This window comes from Drosophila mauritiana, chromosome 3L (genome assembly GCF_004382145.1).
Source record: "Drosophila mauritiana strain mau12 chromosome 3L, ASM438214v1, whole genome shotgun sequence".
In the NCBI taxonomy this organism is placed as follows: Eukaryota; Metazoa; Arthropoda; class Insecta; order Diptera; family Drosophilidae; genus Drosophila; species Drosophila mauritiana.
Window position 1 is genome coordinate 10,465,826 of NC_046669.1, and position 22,616 is coordinate 10,488,441.

General features: G+C 41.0%; 1 protein-coding gene across 1 annotated transcript; it reads left to right on the forward strand.

Moving 5' to 3' along the window:
• Positions 1 to 15,442: 15,442 nt before the first annotated feature.
• Positions 15,443 to 16,507, forward strand: LOC117140164 (loricrin). Its single transcript, XM_033302937.1, has one exon. It carries the CDS (start codon positions 15,528 to 15,530, stop codon positions 16,296 to 16,298), a length of 771 nt encoding a protein of 256 aa, XP_033158828.1. The 5' UTR covers positions 15,443 to 15,527; the 3' UTR covers positions 16,299 to 16,507.
• The last annotated feature ends 6,109 nt before the right edge of the window (positions 16,508 to 22,616 follow it).

A 22,616-nucleotide genomic window follows, 5' to 3' on the forward strand; every position in this document is an offset into this window, starting at 1 on the left:
CTTGTTGTTGCTAATACATTAATTGTTGTTGCGGAAGCGGATGCAAAAACCGAATGAAAAAAAAGCTGGAGAAGAGCAGACAGACAAGTTGAAAGGCAAACATGAAGTGCCAGCTACGACGATCACTTATATAGATATAGAAACGCCTGCCCAGTCGGCGGGCAAAACAACAACAATAATAATAATAACTAAAGCAGCTAATTTCTCAGAGGGTGAGGTGAACAAGGTTGGAAATCGGGGAAAAATCGGGGGTAAATCGGGGATCCCTTCGAAGAGACCTTGCCTTTGGCCAAGAAGTCAGTCTCAGTCTCCCAGCGAATGAAATGAATTTCCATTGTCTTTAACAATTTTTTTTTCTGGCTTCCTTGGCTCTTGTTACTGTTGACGTTGTTGTTGTTGTCGATCTCATTGTTTTTAGCGTTGTTGATAATTTTGTTATGCTTGTTGTTGCTGCTGTTGATGGCCGACTCGCCCAAAAGGCCAAGATCGTCGTCATATTAGCGTCCAAAAGTCAACTCTGCTTCGTCGCTTCTTCACCGTCAGCACGAAATTGAACAGTGGATTTATTTAAATCAAAAAAAATTAAAATTAACAAAAATAATTTTTTTTTAACTTTAGCTCATTTCATTTAAATATTTATAAAAGGCAATGACATCTTAATACCTTAACTAAACATTTATATTTAACTACAGTTAATATTTACGCTTTTTATATAAAATTTGAGTCTTAGAAAAAATCTATTAAAATCAGTATAAAGTTAAATATTATTTTTAAGGTAAGAAATATTGTAACAATTTATCTGCGTAGGACATATTAGCAAGATTGACCAAAGAAATGTAATTAAATGTATTTGATATATATTTTTAACCACTGTACTCTGTTTCCAGGGCGGCTTTTCAAAAGTTAAAAAACCGAGGAGCAAGAAAAGAAAATAAAAAAAATACAGAAAACCGAAATAAGCGACTGAGAAATATGTATGCGTATAATGTAAATTCCGCAAAGTGCGATGGACAAGCGATGCTTGAAATTAAAATAGGGTCATTAAGCGGCCCATGGTGTGAGCTTGAGCGCGAAGAGGGGCGTAGGGGAGGTGGCTTTGGAGGGGGCGAGCGATGGGTGGGGCGGAGCGGTACGGCAGCTGAACGGGGAAGTCGTCGTGGGCTTTCTGGCTGGGCTGGTCTGGTCTGGTCTGGTTCGCCTCGTAATTGCTCTCTTGGCCATACAAATTTCTCAACAATTATTTTACGAAATGTTTTTCAATCTTCCACCGTCTGCGGTCGTAGATCGTCTTGCATTAGGTTTTCTCTCAAATAGGGTCCGCAGCGCCAAAGTGTGAAGCGGTAACCGCTTTAAAGCGACTCAGGTCCACCCAAGTCGGCTCCACTCAGCTTAACCCAGCTGAACCGAGATCGGGCCAAGACTGTCTGTCTGTCTGTCATATAATTATGATTATTTGCTGTTGTAATACCCCGAGTGATTGTTGCCACCGGTTGTTGCTGCAGTCGTTGCATTCGCCGCCTGACATTGGCATTTGTTTAGTAATTATAGAAATATCTCTATGTGCGCATAGTTTATATAGTCAATAAGGTCTCCAAGACTCGAGAGTGATCGGATGACGTCTCAATGCTGTTTCATTGGGCTGAAATCGCAGCTAGGCGGTAAATAGCAAAGAAATATGAAAAAAATACTTAACAATGAGGCAAACAAAGGCAAGGTCTATAAGGTGTTTTGGTAGTGCGAGAATCTTTAATGGAAAATTACTGTACAACACGCTAATGAGGTAATGCACTTCATTGGGCAATGTGGTGTTCCAATTATATGGAGTTTTATGTGGTATACCATCTTATATTATTTAAGTGTTGTAAACAAAATATACACCTTAAAGATATGTTTTTCTCTTATACAAGTAAAGAAATTGTAAAATTACATTTATCTCTGCACTCCTTTTTGAAAAACTAGTTGCAAAAATATCTACATTTACTTAACCATTTGCGCAATGTAAATTGTTATTAAATTAAAATATTTTCTTCTTTTTTGAGCAATATATGATGTTGTTACCTTAAGTGGAGGATTATTCGTAAAAAAGGTGCGAAGCGGCCAAATGAGTAACGTGCGGCCAACAAATTTACAGTTGTTGGTAAGGCGGCTGCTCGTGTTGTTGTCGCCTGTTTTGGCTGTTGTTGTCACTGTGGTTGTTGTTCGTTCGGCTGTTGGTCGCATAAAAACCAGTAAGTGATTTCACAGAGTCGCCTGCCAACGAGCGGTCCGGGCAAAGCTAACAAACTTTTCAGTTGAAAGAGAAACACAAAATTTGTAACATATTCGACCAAAAAGGCAGCAAAAAATATTTAATTTTTTTCTCCCCATTTTTATTTGTTGGTGCCGCTTAGAGGTTTTGTTTTTGTTTTTTACACAAAAGCAAGCGGTGGCGTTCATTCGTTGGTCGGTTCATTGAACTCGCCGGCGTCTTGGACTCTGACTGACTTATTGAATGAGTGAGACTGCAGCCGCAGCAGCCGGCGCAGCAGCAGCAAATGTAGCAGCCCCAAAATGCAGCAACAACATTGAAGTCTGCACAGATTATGTCACACATTTTGAGATTGGGGGAGTGCCGAGGGTGGCCAAGGGGACCAGGGGCATGTTGCACTCGTGGTAGCCATGTTACAACATCAATTGCTCGCGCCAGACAACAACAACAACAACAATAGCAGCAGCAACTGCGACCCAATGGAAATCGTATCTCACAGATAGTTTTTTTTGTATCTGTATCTATTTTGTGGGTGGAACTGGGGGGAAGAAAATGTTTCGGGGGACAAACGCACAGAATGAATCACATGTGAGTCAAGAACATATCCGGGGGCATATGTATTTTCCTATGGCTGGCTGGAAGAGGGTGGAATTTCCAGAGCTGAAAGTGACAGTATCAATATGAGGTCATTATTCCAGCAGAGGAACTCTTCTTACTTACTTACTTCCTTTTTCAAGGAAATCTGCAGCAGATTGTATACTTCCTTAGAACTCTTCTGGATAAGATCTGGTAACGTTTGGCATTAATTAAAAGCAGTTTATTATAAAATGTTATAGATATTTTTATAAACACATTGAAATAAATCTGAGATAATCTTATTTCTATTGATTACCGTTTGACATTTCCCCCCAAAACTATGAAGATTGCATAATCAGCTTCCTGGCAGCGCTTAGCCCTCTATCGCTCGTCTGTGTATCCGCATCTGATGTATCTGTATCTGAACCTCCTCCACCATTGTTGAGATTCGGGTGTCTGCAGTGGCGAGTGGGGCAAATAAGTGAAAGTCAAATGGTATTGACGCATTGAGTGCTTGAACAAATTAACTGCGCAATGAGCAACAGCAACATCAGGCACGCATATGTATTGTATCTGTGTATCTGCGGCTGCAACTATTTGTATCTTTTGTTGTCTGGAGCCGGGCTGTTTGTTTTTCTGCTTTTTGGCAAATTAATTTCAGCCTCTCTCTCTCTAGGAAGATTATTAAATCCGAAATTGAATTGGGGAAAAAAATAGCTGAGAAAGGGAAACTAGTTTCGATTTATGCAACGCTCGAGGCTTTCGAAAAGGGACTATCTTATCAGCGCGAACTGCGAGATAAGATGAGGTAATTCCAGCTGAGTCAGGCTATGGAACTTCGACTCGAACCAGAATCGTTTGAAGATATCCTTGGCCGATAACCGAAACGATTCCATGACCAATATAATGCTAAATGCCGGATAACGAGAAGCGTGAGCGTGAGCAAATTAACGTAATTAATGCGACAAGATCGCATTTGATTTGCGCACACAAATCGTTTTGTAATTCAAATGTGGCATGCTGTTCGATTTGTGGCACTTGAATCATTGTTTTTGAGTACATATAGCTTAAAGATACTTTTGGGCAGGTGTTTGTTTTGCCCATGCTCTGTGTTGTGGGGGCGTGGCAAGGCAGAACTTTCACAAGTTAATAACACTTTGGTTTTTTGGAGCATCGTCCGGGTTCAACACACTAAGCTGAAACCAAAAACCCAAAGAACTTGGAGAGCGGCATTTTAATTGAATTCGCGAGGTGAACAGACACAGAAAAGCGAAGAGATGTGGAAAGGGTTGGAGGAGCAGCTGGCGGGCCGCAATTTCCAAGAACCCGCCGCTCAGAAGATATATTCACTTATGCTGAGCCATCCATGGGCTTGTATCTTTGTATCTCGGTATCTGGGTATCTGCCAAGTGTACGAGACGACAGGCGCAAGCAAATAAACCGAGTTTGAACGCCAAAATAAGAGGTAAGGAGTCAAAATGAGCAAATCGGCTAAGAAATAATGAGGAATGGAGCCTGCAATAAATACTTGCGCAAAAGGGTCTCCTTGAAGCTGTAAGAAATTGTTTCCTAATGAGCGGAGAGTACAGTTTGGCTTTCAGTTAGGAAAATGGTCATAAGATTAATGACAAACTTAAGTGAATTTCATTTATGGTAAGCAAGCAAATTACTTGGAATATTACGGTGGTTTAAATATTATTATTACTATTATTGACTAGATAAATTCTCTTTGTGATTTAGCTAGCAAGCTAATTTTGCTTTACCTTAATTATTACCCTCACAAATTTGGTAATAAGTTAATGGATTATTAATATCATTATTATACTATGAAAGAACCCCTTTACAAGCCGAGTTCTTAAACTGGAACGGATATAGTATCAGTGATTCATGGCAAGTGGATTGTTTGATTCTGAATTGGGTCTGGAAACTCGTTTCTTGGTCAATGGCTTCTGGCCAGCAGAAGAGGAGGCGGCGTGGACCTAATCTCTCCTGGAGGGCAGGCAGCATCACCATTCGCGAAACATCTGAAACAGTCTGCCAGACCGAATGTCTGTCTTTCTGTGGTTCACTGTACTCCGCCCTCTCACCTCTCCGCTGTCTGAGTTTTCTTCTTCTGGGGGCTTTGGTAATTTGTAAATTGGTTCATAATTCGTTTGTTTGTTCGGTGGCTCCACCCGCGTTCTTCTCAGACATCTTCGCGGCTACTCCTCATCCAACTACTTCCATACTTCCAGTGATTCTCCCGCACCACCAGCTGCGTCTTCGGGGGCCTTTCTTTCTTCTCCCCATCATTGGAGACACTGCGTTCGTTGGCTTCTTTTGTCTGTTTTTCGGTGTTGAGGCAAAAAAAAAAAAAATGTATATAAAAAGGGGGAGGACGGTGGGTTTGGACTGGTAACCATCTAAAAGCTAACAAAATGAAATGGGCACAATCAACTAACTGTAGATACACTTTTTGTTTTCATCTTTTTTTCTCGCTGCTTCTTCTTTGTCTTTCTGGTTTGCTTTAAGACGCGCTATAATTTTCTATTTCTCGATTTCTCACGAGACTTTGTCTCATTGTCTCCACGCCTCGAAATGTACAAGAAATGTTTGATTTGCATATTTTCGACACTCGCTAATTAATAAACGACAAGCGGGCAAGCGAAAAAAAAACTTAAACAACCGCAAAAGGCAAACGAATTCTGCACTCAGGCGGAATGTTAAAGGTCAAAAAGCTTCCTACAAGGCAATTAGATCATCCGCAACCGATTTCGCAAAGACATTGAAATCCATTGCGTAATGGGAGTTGTTTGGCGCTTTGGAAACCAGTCCAAAAAAAAACATTGTGCTTGCGATTTTTATTACTTTTCGATAACATATGTATGTTAGCATATAATAAAAACGAAAATTAAACAAACATTTACGTATTACTCATCCCAACAATAGTTATCGCATAATTAAAACTGTGAGGATCGACCGAAGCACTAAAAATACAGCTATCATAATAGATTCTTTATGATAGGATTTTATGAAATCCATCCCAAACATTACTAATAAATGTCAATATATTTTCCTTTTTTAACAGACATTCAAAGTCATTTAGCCAAAAAGTACTTTATTGCTAAAAGTACAGCTAATATGAACTTTAATCCCCACATTACGGCTCTTTGTCGTTTTCCGCAATAACATAACTCTTCAGCGGAGATCTTGCGATTTATTCTTTAAAAGTAGAACTAACCCATAAAAAATCAATAAATTGCAGTAACCAAATCTGGCCTTTCCCTCGTCGGCAAACTTTTGAATGTGCGGTGCGGAAGGAGGTCAGCGAGAAGGTTAATGCCAATTTACGTCAACAAATGCCCAGACATGCCATCTAAATCGAGCCAGCCGATCCGAGTAAAACCAATTCGAGTTGCAAGCAGAGCGAGACTCTTTCTCCCTGGTAGCTCCGTCTCCTTCGCACTCTTTCGCCAGATCTCCGAAGCTATAGAGATCAGTGAGAATAAGTCAAATGCATGGGCAATAATAAATAGAAGGGGATCGGCGAACGAGGTGTGCAGGCAAACTAGTAACGAGGAGAACGCCGAGGGAACCCCTCAATCTCCCCTCGATTTTCATCTGGTATGAAAAACCCCTGGCAATCCCCCCAATTTCGCTCTTTCTCCGTCTGTCAGCGAACCTTCCTCGATCGGCAAACAAGCCGAACAAAACGCTTCCTCAACTGCCAAGCGGATTTACAATGGATGCGCAGCCAGGAGGAGTTGAACAAGGTGATCCAAGGGGGGGAAGTGCACTGAGAGAAATCTCAAATAAATTAAGGAATTTAAATGGCATTTCAGTTTTAGAACATAAGTCACAAAAATTATGATTGTTAAATAAGATTTATATAAAATGAAGAATTCCTGATTAAATATAAATAGCTTTTTGTGAAACTCTTAATTTAAATAGTATTAAAGTTATAATCATTATTTACCGAGGTTTATTTAGTTTCTAATTTTAGTATTATTATCATAATTTTAATATACCTGTGCTTATATTACATCATTAACAATTATTAGTCCTTTGAGCCGCATATTCTTCATATAAATATGCAAAAGAAGGACTATATTCGATCCCTGAAAGCATATTAGTTTATATTTTCATTTAGTAAAGAGTTAAAGTTATTAACTATATAGTTTCTTCCCATGCACCCGAACCAATTGGTAGCGGGAGGGGGGAAAGGGGCGAGTGAGTGCTGGATTAGAGGAAGAGAGTGCGTCGCGGAATGGCATGGTATGGTATGGTATAGTACAGTGGTATAGTGGTATAGTGTACTGTACGAGGATGGAATGCTTCGCTGGTCTCGGGGGCCAGAAATTGGCAAACAATAAAAGCCGTCAAAAAGTGCAGCCAACAGCAAATAGGAAAAGCAATAGCCAGGGAAAAATGTGTAGGGGCGCCAAGTGGCAGGAGGGGGGCTGCGAAAGAAAAAACAGTTTGAAAAGTTGATTGTTTAGTTGGAGTTGGAGCATAAAAAATGTTAGCTACACACAACAACGAAAAAAAAGAAAGAAAGAAAAAAAAAACAGCAGTAAACCAAAACAACGGCGTAGAAAAAAGCACAAAAAGTGGAGCGTCGATTGGAGTTGTAGAGAAAATGGTTTTCCATCACAGTGAGAACAAGGATGGGGATGTGGATGAGGATGAGGAAATGGTGAGGGGTTTCTGCGGGTTATACAGTTCGGTTTGGCCAGTGCATTGAGAACGGAGCTTAAGATCGGATCCCAGCTTTCTCAGGAGATGTCTAAAACATGGCTCAGACACATTTATAGACTATTATCATATTAGCCAACTAAAAGGTTGAGGGAATGAGTAAAGGAAATGGTTCTTTATAGATAAATTAATGCATTAAAGAACGAAACTTCATGAGAAAAAAGTGCCAGGCTATAATTAAGGTATTAGATATATTCTATGAGGATATGCTTTTAATATATAAAATAATTATAACTATCCAAAATAATAATAATAATAGAACAGCAACGAAACTTACATACGAAATGGTATTATGGATTTGCATCTTTTAGATACTTTTTTATTACGATTTCGTTACAAGTTGTCGTAACCATCCTTACTAGCTTTAGATCTTAATCAAGTAGAAATAGATCTTTGGTCACGCTGTCATCTCTAGCTGGATGTGACTCGGTGAAAGATACATTTCAGCTCTTGTCAGAAAGCAGGCAGTGGCCGAGTCTTGGGCATGGAAAGACAGACAAATGCGACGGAAGAAAGCGCTCGGTGGGGAGATCGCCGTAGTCTTGTGAAGCGAGTGCGGGGAGCTACAAACTGCCGTTGACTGACTGACATTTTTTGCACTTTTTTCTTATATTTTATTTTTGATGACGACGCAGGCCGAAGTGTGGCCTGACAAATGCATAAAACTTGGGGATTGCTGAGAGAGAGAGATCTCTGTGCTTTAGAAAGATGGAGCGGAGGAACGGGAACGGGACTGGGATTGGGGAAGATCATGAAGATCTGCGAGCGACGGCACTGGGAATCCAGATGCAGTGGGGCTCAAGTTGAAGTTGAAGCTGGAAGCATTTTGCCAGTGATTTGCTGCTGACAACAACAACAACAACAACAATGGGCACAACAAACATACAACAACGTTGACGTTGTAGCAATTGAATTTTTGCACGTCGCCCATGGAGTTGTTTGTTTGCCTGGCATCGCTTGGCTCCTCAAAAACACCGCTCCCCCCTCATTTTCGTGGCCCCTTGCAGTTGAAAAAATTCAGAAGATTAGTTTCATTATAAATAATTAATCTTATAACTATTTTCTATTAGTTAGGCAAAGCTTTAAGATATTTTTCTAATTTTTCAACAAGAGAAATATCAAAACTGTAATGTTTCTGTGCATATATTCATTTCCTTCACAAACTATATTTTTTTCTCTCAGTGCAGCGTTATTGTTACTGCTGCACTTGGATGAAAAATTGTAGAAGCTGTTAACGAAAACAACAACAACAACAACACATGGCCAACTGTTTGCACGGCTGATTGTGTTTGTTGTTGCTGGCTTTGCGCATATTTATGTTGGCTTTGAGTTACCGTTAGACGGTTATATGGCGGATTACATTTGGCGCTGCTGATGGCAAATTATCTGTGCCACAGTTGAACAAGAGTACGGAAAAAGTTGGATGATCCGCGGGGGAAGAGACCGAGAATGTGGCCACGATGACGATGATTGAGTTTGCAGTTGGCGAAAATGGATAATGGAGTTTTACTCTTTCCAGCTGTCCATCTCTCTAATGCATCCTCTTATTTATGTATCTCTCTAATTGACCATCAATCTATGGCATTCTTTCTTTCTATCCGAATCTATAAATCTATTTTATAATCCAGCCTGCTCCGTGATTGGATTTCTGGCGTCTTCGAACGATAATAAATAGTTTATGTGTGCACCTGCGTACTTTCTTGTAATTATAAATTTAAATAAAATGCATAGAATAAATTAATGGAATTACATAAAAAAAGGGAATGGTGCCGTTAAAAATTATAAATCTTGTTTTAGCTTCTGATCCGCTGCAACTATCTAAAGCAATTTCCTTAATATACCATATCTTATTCATTAGTCAACCATTCATAACCTGTAATCTTATTAGACAACCTTTTTGTAAACAATATAATATTAAAAGTTGCGGAAGTTGTAAATTTAGAACAGTTTCGAAGAAGCTAAAGACCAGAGAACTTCCTTATAGAGGGACGATGTTACCAATCTACATAAACCTTCTGCTTTTTATGCCTGCAGCTTTGCTCAGCATGATACATTTGTACTTATCCCTTTAAACTTATGGCTGAGTAATTTCCTTATTCTCATCTAAAATAATGTAACAATAACATGAATAAAGCTATTATTTAAAAAAAAGTAAAGTGTAGTGTGTTTCTACTTTTTATGACTTTTATACTTGATTGTGATCATTCGAACTGGTGATACTCCTATCTTTTCGCTACACTCATAATCCATTCACTTCTGTCTGTTTAATTGCGGTTAATTGTCAGTCATGAAAGTGGGAATCCCATTCCCACGTATGCCCTAAAAAGCAGTTAGTGTTGGACCTCCTGGGGGATAACACAGCCAAGGCTAATGATAGATACCCCCCCTCTTTCCCAATTTCTGGTGCGAACATCGCGCTACGTTCAACTTTCAACTTACATTTTTGCGACTTTCGCAGCAAGTGACACACAAAGCGTACAAAAAAATAAAAAAAAAGGAAAGGCCTCCATCGGTTTGAAGCACCTCCCCTTGTTTCCCCTAATACCACCACCCATCTGCCGCCAACTGACTTTTTGACGCTCATTTCGCACAAGACTTTCAAATGGCTAAGACACCGAACTCAAAGTGAGCTAAAGTCAAACGTTAACTTGGCCATTGGCGATCTTTGCAGTGAGCTTCGAAATTCGAGTATCGAGTATTTGTTTCTGACTCCAAAGCCGGGCTCCGATGCTCGGGCGACTCGTAAAACTATTGGCCATTATTATCTTTTGGCTCTGTCTGTTGGCCGCCGTTGTTGCTGGTAATTGTTGCCGCTTTTCGGCTGTTGTGCTTTATTGTTTTTATTTTTGTTTGGCTGGAAGTCGGCATCTGAAAAGAAGGTCGCACAAGGTGGTCCACCGACCACATCGAGGTGAGCCGTTATCGTTACCCTCGCTTTAAGCCAGGTTTTTGGGCGATATTACTCCTCTATGAGTTAGGAAAGGTTCTAAGCAGTCGCTTATTAACTGTGAAAATGGTAAAAGGATTAAGGATCAATCGTAAGTATATGTAGCGAAATATGCTTCTAGAAAACTTGTATTAATATAGTGATAAATTAATACACCATATCGTAAGATGATATTGAAAACGAGTTCTTAATATCTCTTAATGATTTCATTTCAGATGAATTGATTTAAGGATCAATGCATTTTGAAATTTTTATACCAGTTCATACCAATCTATTCTTCCTAGAGTATTCGAACTTCGTTGCGAACTAATCTTGGCTTTCATCTTGTATTATTTTCGTTTCATTTGTCTTTAAAATTAATGTGCCAGATTTGAAAACCTGTAACGTCAGCTGGTTCAGTGTCCGTCGCTCAGTCACAGTTTCTGTTGGGTTGGGAGTGGGTTAATCGGGCGTCAAGGGGTTAAGGGGCTCTGGCATCACACTCTGATATTTGTCGCTATTTTTCGGCTGCCGTGTTTTCGATTTCGTCTTCATCGCAGCTAGTTTTTTGGTTGGCAAATTGCTTTGGTGTCAGCGTAGGTGGCTTGCGAATTTTGGCCAAAATCGTTGTTGTTTTTTTTTTTTTCTTCTGCATAATTGAATTTGTTTTCGAGGTCAGCAAAAAGCGAGGCAAACGTTTAAAAAACTGAACTTTACGGCTTTGCGAAACCGTTCGTTGGATTTTCGGTTTGGGATTTACATGGATTTTGTGTTGTCGATTGCTGATCGCTGCGGTTGTCAATCAAAAAGTCAAATTCCTAGCTGCCAAAGGTGCGCAATTTGTCTTTCAACTGCAATTGAGACGAAAAGCGAATGTGACATGGTCAGCAGCAGCAGCAGCAGCAGCGGCAACGGTTGGAAAATGCAATAAAGCAATCGAAAATATGGCCGAGAATGCAATGGGATCGACATTGCGCATACGCCGCGTGTGTCTCAGTGTCTCTGGCCATCTGATATAGCCGGTAATAAGCCGGTTGCATGGCCTCAACAATCGACAATCGACTATTGACAGAGCAGGAATGCCGCCCGAATATGACAATCGCCAATAACGCTAACTACATGTCCAACTTCAAGTATTAACCCATTGGAAACCAAACAAATTTAGGGATAGTTCCCAATTCATGTTAATAGCATTTTTTTTTTTCATTATTTACTTAGGGTCTAACAATATATTATATAACACAGTGTTAAACACACAGCTATAATCTTAACTTTTACAAATTGTTTATTCAATCTAAAATAGCTCTCCATATCCCATCACTTTAACACATTCTAGGTACTAAATTTATGTGTCTTAAGGCTTCATTTAATTCAATGTCCTTAGAAAACCGCCGCCCTTCAATAAATCTCATTAGGATCGACTAAAACCCATGGTGGGTTAAGCGTACCCGTGTTGCCCTGACAGTTTACAAGTTATTCAAACGCAAATGTTTAACAATAAGCAAATAATTCTCTGTGCACATGTCACACAAATCAAAGAGCCCCGGCAAGAAGGAGGGAAAATCGAGGGATTGCGCACTGCCTGCTCCGTAGCTGGCCAACTCCCAAGGGGCCAACTCCAGTTCGGCTATGCAAACTCCATTCGAACGCTATGCAAATCAAAGCGAACTGCGTAATGAGCCGCAACCGTAACCAAAAACGATGAGGGAATCGAAGTTGCGACTACTCAGTGCCCCGCTGTTTGCCACTTGACTTACATGTGTTTGCCGCTGATTGCTTTAATGGGTCACCACTGTACCAGTTGGGACATACACACACATAAGTGTGTGTGTGTGTGCTAACGGTAAACTGGTTTCGATGACATGGCGCATAACACCCCAGTATATATAGTACCCGTACTCGAATATCTGTACAAATGCCAATTGCCCAATGCTTCGCTGACCCGCTCCACGTTCATCGCCCGTCGATGGGCTGCTCATGACATATTAGCAAAGGTTTTTGCCCCACTGCCAGCCATTTATGACTCGAATGCTGGCCGCTGATTTCATTTAGGGCCAGGCCAAGCTAATCGCAAGTATTTCTGCTCGCAACTTGCCGCTCGCCAGTCGGCAGTTGCAACACATCCATGGCGGTGTGTCACGATCCTGAAGGCGAGGAAATCAAACGAAATAAAAGTCGACTGGGGGCCCAGCACATGTGATGGAATAACTCGAAGTAGGAAATCTGAATCAAAAATATAATACCCTGGAAAAGCTACGACTTTAAATGGATTTTGTAAAAAAACAATAAGTTAATACCACGACACATGAAATGTGATTGCTAGCAATATAAACTATATTTGTGTGAAGAAACTATATTTTTGTTTTAAATTATTTGTTTGTTGTCTGTTAATTAATTTCTCAAAAAATAAACGTTTATTTTGAACAGCATATTAAGTAGCTACTTATTTCTAGACCTGAGCCCATTGAGAGTACCCCCTTTAAGGGTATGGAAAACCTAGGCACAATCTGTTGAGGTGCCATGCGCAGTTATGGTTATGTGAACAAGCAACAACAAGCAATGCGGCAACTGCAACTAGCGACAACAAATGCAACAACAATCGGTGGCAGCAACAGCAACAAATATCGCATTGAAAATCGCTGCAAATGAGGCAGCGTGAAAAATGCGCGACTGTCGAAATTGTTTTTGGCAAAAATTTCAGGCAGGTTGACTGACAAAAAAAAAATGGAAGGGGAGGGAGGGCGGAAAATTGAAAGGGGTTAGTCGGGGGCGAGAGGGTAAGCACTTGCAATCGGTTAAGCATTCACATGGGAAAACGACGGGCAGCAGTCAGCAGGTTGCCGAGCCCAGCAGCAACTGCAATATCAACTGCAGCGGCAACTGCAGCAGCAGCAGCAGCGGCGGCAACTGCCACTGCAACAGCAGCAACTGCAGCAACATTTTGACAGCTCTTGCAGGAATTGCAACTTTATTTCACTTTTCGTCCAGCGAATATTTCCAACAATATTTCCACCAAATGTCAGACTCGCTAAATGTGACACAAGAGTAGAGCTAGGGAAAAGCCAGTCAGTTTAACCCTAGAGCAACTTTCCCAAGGGTTCCCGCTCAAAACGTGTGAAATAATTTAATGTTAAGCCCTGAGGAAAATGCCATTTAAGGCTGGTAAGAATTATTAATATAATGATTTAAAAATTACATGTAATCAAAATAAAATTAAATCATTAGCTTTCCTCATTTATTTGTTATAAGGAATTTATCAAAAATGGCTAATCAATTTAGAATACTGATTTTTCCACTTGTTTCCATGCACCCAATGGAGTTATAACTGCTTGAAAATAAATGACCATTAATTTATCACCCATTCAATCCTGACTTTTCCTCCTTGGGCTGCGAAAAGTGTATGAAAATGGCAGTAGATTGCATGCGTAGTCTATTTATTTGTGGAAAAGGGGGACGGCAGTTGGCGGGGTCCCGAAGTAGCTTGACATATTTGTCATGCGTGGCCAAGCGCAGTCCAAAAAATATTCCCACGTTAATTTTTTGTGGAATTTTTTTCGTGGTTTTTTTTTCTTTGCTTAATTGAATTCATTTGGCCGAGTGAAAATGTAAAGAGATAAAATAACATAATGCCAAATGGACTGCAAAAGCAGAAAAGCCAAGCTGGTGAAACCATTTATCATTATTGGCAGAGATCGTTGGCCATATTTAGTCGTATTTATTGGCAAAACAAATTGATTAATTGATGTGGCATTTGCATGCGGCTCTCGTCTTAATGAGAACTTGACGTCTCATTGAGAACTGTTGCCCCCAGCTAAGATGATCGATGAATGGAGATGGATCGATGCAAAGGTGCTGGAACGGATGAATGAACGCGGGGTCGTCTGGGATGGGGCTCGAAATCAAGAAGTGAAACAGGAGACGGTGCACTGAAAGAAAATCCAACAATACATATATTCCCATTACTGCACTTACCAAAAGAAAAGGAATCCTTATAAATCACAATGGTTCCTTAGTGTATATAGTTGCATAAGTATGCTTGATCTTTTATTGCAAATGTCCATAGAAAAGTCATATTTTTCCCACATTTCACAACAAGTTTGACTTGTTTCTTTCTGTGCACTTGGCAGTTGACCCATCTGAATCGCATGCGTAACACCGCAAAGTGGTAGCCCGCAGATCGATGTCAGGGACAGTTGAAAGCGCACGAATCTCGCCTGGCTGTCGTCTGGTCCTCTCGCCTGGGCTCCATCACCTGCGTTTTGAACTCCGCACTCATTAATCACGGCTGCGATTCGATCGGCGGAAGGGGGCGAGTGTGGCAGTGGGGCAGCTGCGGTTGCGATCGGGGGAAAAACTTCATTCAAGTGCGCTCAAAGCGCCAAAAATAATGTTCGCTGCCTGCTCGCTTATTTGTTTTGTTTGGCTGTGTTTTTGATTACATAATGCTAACAAATCACGAGAAAGTATAACAAATTTGAATAATAGTCGCTGATAAGATACTCTACTCGATATTGGAGTTTGCATATATAAACTAATTCGATGTGGCACATAGTAATATTTTTGCCAGAAAAACATTTATATTAAAATATCTCGCTAATACACAATGAGATTTATTTAAGGAAATTAACAGTAATACTCAAACTTTATTCGCATATGAATGTCTTTCCTCTCTCGATTCGACATTTTGGAAAAACAGTGTATAAATTGCTCTAATATGATTTAATAATATGTTGCTGGCCATGGAAGCGTATTTTTAAACCCATTCCCCAACTGATTCGATCAGCAAATGTAGCCTTCGATGGTGGCCAGGGGAGAGTCTTTCGTCATCGACATCAACCCAACGATGCTTTCGCCGGAGCCACTCGAGCCTGTGTTAATGCTGTTAACTCGCCCGGGGGTGTTCGAAGTGCACTGCACCACTTGCGTGGTGCTTCCGGACAAGGCCGTGGTGCCTCGAATCGCGGTGGTGCGCTCTATAAAAGTGTAAACGCGACCTGGTAGAGACATCAGTTCGACGCATTGGCTCATCTCCATCAGGTCAACATGAAAGTATTTGTCTGTTTGCTGGCTGTGGCCGCGGTGGCTCAAGCAGGATTCATTGGAGGAGGAGCTGGTGGTGGTGGCTACGGCGGTGGTGGATCCTCCCACGGCGGCGGCGGAGATGGTGGCTACAGCTACGGTGGCGGCGGTGGCGGTGGCTCAGATCACCATGGCGGTGGTGGTGGTTCCCCGCCTGTCAAAGTCATCAAAGTGATCCACGAAACTGCTCCAGCTGGTGGCTCTGGAGGCTGGCAATCCGGAGGAGGCGGCGGCGGCGGCGGCTGGTCGGCTGGCGGTGGTGGCGGATATGGTGGACATGGTGGACACGGCGGCGGTGGCGGCGGCCAGGAAATCAAAATCATCAAGATCATCTCGCAGCAGGCTTCGTCTGGCGGCCATGGTGGTGGCGGCTATGGAGGTTCCTCTGGAGGATATGGTGGTGCATCTGGTGGCGGCTGGTCATCGGGTGGTGCTTCCAGCGGTGGCTGGTCCTCTGGAGGTGGAGGTGGTGCTGAAGCTGTGAAGATCATCAAAGTCATCTCGGAATCGGACTCTGGAGCTGGAGACTCCGGTGGTTGGTCCTCGGGTGGTTCGTCCTACGCTGGACCCAGTTCCTCGTATGGTCCTCCCAGTTCCTCGTACGGCCCTCCCAGTGGCTCCTACGGTGCCCCATCCAGTGGTGGCTGGTCCTCCGGCGGAGCTTCCAGCGGCGGTTGGTCGTCAGGTGGCTCCTCCAGCGGAGGTTGGGCTCCCCAGGGCGGTGGCAGCTGGTAATTGTGATAACCCGTGATTTTATTGTCTTCATTCCACCACCCCACACCCATTGTTCCATCTCACATCCATTTCTCTGTTATGCCCCATACCACCATATTTGTTAAATAAAACTTTTCTGTTTGATCATTTCCCAAAAAAAGGAGTGTCTAATTTGCCAAACTCTAGCGCACGGAAAAAAGGAGCAACCCAAGAAATCCTTTTACAACTTTTCAATTTAAAACAGAAAAGTCTGCGCAAAAAAAGAAAGAAAATAGCCACCATTCTGCGCGCCTTTTTCCTTCCTAAGAAGCACACTTAAGCGTTAAGTAATAAAATGCAAGCAAAGCTCGGCTGAGGAAAAAAAAGGAGCAGCCAAGAAAGGACATGGAAGTGGGAAAATAAAGGAAAAACTGTCGGAAAATATGTAAAATATCACTTTTGACTAGCCGGGAAAGTCTAGCCACCCCCAAGGAGCCAGTTTCCTCACAGCGGGTGGGTGGAAGTGGGTGGGCGGGGTGATTTGGGTGCTTTTCGGGTCGGGATTCATTGGGTTGCATGTATAAAAATATATTTTCCATATAAATCTAACAAAGAACGTGTTCGGGTTACTTGATTAGGGCCAGCCGGAGAGTGGGCAAAACATTTTCAGCTTTTCTTTTCTTTTTTCTTTGCTGGATATAGAGCGCGGGAAAATGGAGTGGCGAAGAAAAGGATAAAGGACAGACTGAGACTGGGTCTCTTTTCGGTTTCCTCGAGCATTTACACAATGAATACAAAGAAGGAACTTTATATACACACCCCAAAGAAGTGAGCAATTTGTTGCTTTGGAGGGCATAGCCGATATGATAGGTTTGATTTTCTGTATTTTCCGTATTGATTTATCAAAAAGAGGAAGTGAATATTTCTCACCCACCCACCACAGTCGTCAGTGGCTTTCGTTTGGGCATTTTCCATTGTGGGAATTGCGCAATTTTTCGGCATTTGGGAAAGAATTATAAAAACAATCATTAAACATATTTATTCGCTCCCACTCAATAGCCATCAACTTGTTGCCGGCATTGTAAACAAACATTTGGGGCCACATTCCGACACAAAAACCCGAAATACACACACACACATTACTTGAACTTAATATAGGGAAATCGAATTGAATCTCATCTCTAAACAAAATCGCATACGAAATAATTTTTATGAGTTAAACGGAAAAAATGTTTTCCATTGAAATTCGCGCCCCCTTCCACTTCTCGATATAATTCTTCCCCCCATTGCGTTGATTATATTTGACTGGTGCTTCTCTGCCCGAAAATTTGTTATTATTTTAATTTTACTTATTGACTGATTGTGCCATTGTTCTTGCCGCTCTTCAGCACGTGCAAAGCGGTCCAAAGAGTGGAAAATTGCGTGTTTACCCAAGGACAACAGTGGGTGGTTCGCTTTTTGGGCGATGTGGCCCCCTCTTTTGAGCTGTCTTTTTTTCTTTTCTTTTTTTTTTTGCTTTTTGGGGGGTCGTCTTCGCCGCGTCAACTGTCTGAACTGATCTGAACTGTTGACCGAATCGCTTTTCAAGTGTGTTTACTGTGGGCGCGTGTGCATCAACGGCAGTCGATTCTGAATCACAAACATCAACAAACACAAATGCAGAAAACACAATCAACGAGGCGAAAGCAAACAGTTTAAGCGCCCCTCGGAAGTCGTTATTAAGAATCTCACCCGCTCCATTTGACGGGATTCTGGATGAAAGCCCAAACCTCTGACCAAAAGTAATTTCGATTTGTCTGGCTGATATATACTTTTGCAATAAAGGGATGAACCGTCCGTCAGTTACGTGTTCATTGATTGAATTCATAAAAAAATGTTGTTGTGACGGAGGTTGACAGACGCTAAAAAAGAGTCTGCAATATCTTCTCTATTTATTTGTCGTTCAGAACAATGTTTGATTTTCTAATTAAAAGTCGGAAGTGTGCTGCTGCTGTGGGTATAGTTAATAAATAAACGATGACCTTTGAAGATTTTCGAGTGGATAAAGTTAATAAGAAGAGAATTCTTCTGTGTACATAAGCATATGACAATAAGATATACGTCAAACTTTATTGGACTTCCTCTCAAACAAGAAATAACATTGCCAACTTTTCGGTCCTAAATATGTTAAAAAATAAATTCTACTAAATTTGTATGGTAATACAATATACAATAATATAGTAAAAATCATAACAATATGTTTTTTTTAAGCTCACGACTGAGTTTTCCAATTTACTGTGAAGAAGTTCCTTATCTCATATCCTTTTTGAAGGAGTCCTAATAGCATTTGAAAAAATGCTCCATCCATCACATCCTTTTTGCGATGAACGTGATTTGTTATTGTCTGCCTGCTTAGTTTTGAAATTGCTTTGATTTAACCAGTTGATATGGGTGGGGCTTTTCGCTCCTTCAGGTTTATTTCATTTTTTCGGTTCTCCGTCATTCCGAAGGAGTCTGTCTGCCTGGTTGAGTGAGTGGTGTGTGGCACTATTTTCCTGCGAGATATTGCCTGCTGGCGGGATTGCGTCTGGTCGACGACACCGTACCAGAACCAGAGTCACCATTACCATCAGCGGATCGGTTGGCTGTCGCCAAAGTCGGGGCTTCCAGACCCAGACGTGCGCCGTCGTTGTCGCCATTAACTGTCCCACCGACGCCGTCGGCGACGCCTCCACCGTATCCATACCTCCATTTGGAAGAAAACCTCCATCACAAGTTGTCGTCTCATCGATTTCCCCACATTGCCACCGCCCCTGCCCGCCTAGAACCCAATTCGATGTCGCCTTTGTTGGCTGCCAAAACACTGAAACAGCTACGAAATCGTTATAAGTATAAGTATGGCGAAAAAAGAGAAAAAGTTTCGCAAAAAAAATATAACGAACGCGAAATGTGCATGCTGGGGGGAGGGGCGGATAGGGGCGAGAATAAGCAGTACAAAGGCAAACAAGCAAATATTATTACTAATTCATTTGCGTATACCCTCTGGTGCACCCTTTTTTTTGTCAACACCCACAGTCCAATTCCTTTTGACTGAGTCCCATTGCATTCGTTCTTTCTGTTTTTATTTTTCAAAGAAAGATTGTAAGACTTTTTAAGTAAAAAGAGGTTTAAATGTTTTAATACAAATACTGACAATTGTTTTTATGATTGGGCAACGAGTTTTTATATTATTATTACTTCAATACCGATTGCTGCATAGGGTTAAGTATTTAAGACCATAATTATCATGCACATATGGTAAAGAATAGCAATAAGACTTTTTTAAATCATTAAAAAAATGACTAAAAGTTTGACAAACCACTAATAATATATATTATTTGTATTACATTCATAAATCCCCTTACAGGGTATGCAATAGCCCAAATCTCTCCGCCCATTTCTCACCATGTTTGTTTATCGTTAAATGTTTTCAGGTGCGCACTTGGTGATTTGTGCTGCGTGCCCGAGGCCTCCCCTCCCATCCCATCCCCAGCCCCCTTCCATTATCCACCGGAAAACCGACAAGTGAGTACTGAGTACCGAGCTGCGAGTACACTGAGTACTCATCAATGTCTGGGCCAGTCATAAGTAATTTATCAAGATACAAAATTGCAGTTGCCCGGCGACGCGTCTGCGTCGACGTCTGTCAATGCCAATCAGTGGCCGGCGCGATATGATGAGTGTAAGATTCCGAATCCCGATTCACGATTCACGAGTCCCGGTGTGAATGATATTCGAGGTATTTGTCAGGTGGTCGCACACTCAAGTGATGCCAAACGTCAGCCGGCAATTCGGGTGGTGCGGCGATGATGATGATGATGATGGTGTTGGTGGTGCTGGTTCAGGTGGTGCAGGATTGCGTGAGAGGTGGGGTTGGACAGTAATTGGCCAACTGCGATTCCTATCTATTTCCAGATACCGGGCTGAAGGTCGAGGGATATCGGGTGTTGTTCGGTGTCAATTGATTGGAAGTCGAAGGGGAATGAATGCGGGATGGCTTGACTTATGGACATCCTGTGATTTATTGGTTATGTTTGCAATGTGATATATTTGAAAAAGTGAAAGCTGACATTTGCTTCAGCATGAAATCGTCGATGCTTATCGTTTTGGAATTTCCCTTTGTAGTTTTTGTAATGTGACACGTTTCTTAAAATGCAATAATCCAAGTCAATTGACCTTTAAATTGGATTTTTTTGAATGCCACAACGGATAAACATCTGCAAGCAATCAAAATTTATATAGATTTTTAATATATTTGTTATATAATAAATTCAAGAACAGGTTACAGTCGACATTTACAGAATCACTTTAGTATAATTTCTATAATATTATTTACATTGTTCATAAAATCAATTAAAATTTAAATTCTTATGTTATTAGCCCAATTCATCCAACAAGTAGAAGATTTCGCAAATTCCTCTTCTAGTAATTCAAAAAATACTTACTTCTGTCTTCTTCTCCTCATATCTCTGTCCTGTTCCCAGTCAATTACGATGCAAACTATCAGCAATAAAAGCAAGTTTCCTTCACCCTGGAGCTGGATTTTCCGAAACTCACATGCACACGCATTTTCCAATGTGTGCGCGCACCAGAGAATTGTGATAATTTTTGTGTTTTTTATTTTGTATGTGGGTCATGTCCTTATGAAATATTCAAATGTCCTGAATTACGTATTTATGCCATTTCCATTCTTTTATTGTTCGGCCTTTCAGTCCCCGAGCAAATCCTTTACCCTTAAAAAACACAAAAATCCAATTGTAAATGCGTTCAGTGCCTGCTTATGTGTGTGAGTGTGGGTTGGGGCTTGAGCCTCAATTCCGTTATTGAAAATTGACCAAATATGTGTGTGAAGGCAGAAGACGGGCGCATGCAAAGTGATTCCCCCGTTTTTTTGGGCTTGGGAGGAAGGGAAAAAGGGTGAAATGGGAAATGGACTCGGATGAAGGCAACAAAGCGACAATGACAGCAACAAAAGCTGAGGCAATAAAACACACACGAGGGCATAAAAACAAATAAATTGGTAACATTTTCACAATACACACACCCACAAGCCCAATGGCAAACACTCACCCACACACACGCACACACCCGGGCACACACGGACATTGGTAAATCCGCAACGGAAGTTGTGCTTTTAAATCGATTTTGATTGATTTTCTCACTGCGCCGGGAAATGCCTTTCGGGCACACACACACCCACTAACACAAGCACACATGAACATACACATACACACACAACGTATCACCGAGTTTTTCCCGCCTGTTTGTCAATGGCTGCAAAAATAAAATCAAATTGTAAATAATCGAGTCGCAATCGTCGCCTGTTTGTAAATGTATATATGAGCATATATTTTTGCTTTTACCCTTTGGCAATGTTACACTCAGCAAGAAAAACAAGGGAACACGCTCACAAATTTATATACCAACGACAAAATACGCTTTAAAATTAATATAAACAATAAATCATCGAGGAATTCGAAAAGAGGTTTCCAAAACCTAATCAATAGAAATAAACATGGGTATATAATTGTTTGAACTATTTTACAACTTAAAGTAAATTGATTTATCTATGTTTAATGTTCCTCATTTACAAAAATAAAATAATTTTCGATTTTAAAAATTGTATTTTTTTAAACACAAACTTTGACATATTCGAATATTTCAAAGTCTACGTTTAAAACTTGCGTTTATAAACTCCATACTCACTTCGCATATACACATACCTTACTTAAAAGGGGTCGACAAACAATTTCTTCCTTTTTATATTTGCACTAAAATTATTTGATTTAACCTTTTCAGTCCCCACTCAACATTTTTGCCCCACACACACGACGCCTTTTCCTTTTAGAATGCAGTCCTGAAAACCTTTCGTTCTGTTTAACGTTATTTATTTATACTTATTGAATGTGTATAGCTTTATTTCAATATCGTAAAAAACTTTACACCATCCGGGGAATGAGAACGCAACCAAACTAAAAGCCCGCACTTACATTTTTAATACAAAATCAATAAATATAAAAATATATAAGCGAGTGGAAAAAATCATAAATGGATGTGTGTTCGCTTGCCAGCTCATACAAAAGCATAACTATTTGTGTGTGCGTGTGAGTGTGGAAAGGAATTTTTTTATGATGCTGCGGACTCATAAAAAGCGCATAAAGTGGCCTTAACATGGCATAAAAAACGCACTAGCAAGTGCTAACACTGTTGACGGGGCCAAAAGAGGGGTGTCGTGGGTGGGGGCGTGGCAGGAGTGCCAGGAAACACCATCTATGGTGCAGGCTAGAGAGCATCTGTCTGGGGAATATCCACAATGAGGGGGTATACCAATAGCATATGTCC

What these genes read in the sequence shown, in the direction of transcription:
- LOC117140164 (XM_033302937.1), top strand. Translation starts at nt 15,528, where the DNA reads ATGAAAGTATTTGTCTGTTTGCTGGCTGTGGCCGCGGTGGCTCAAGCA.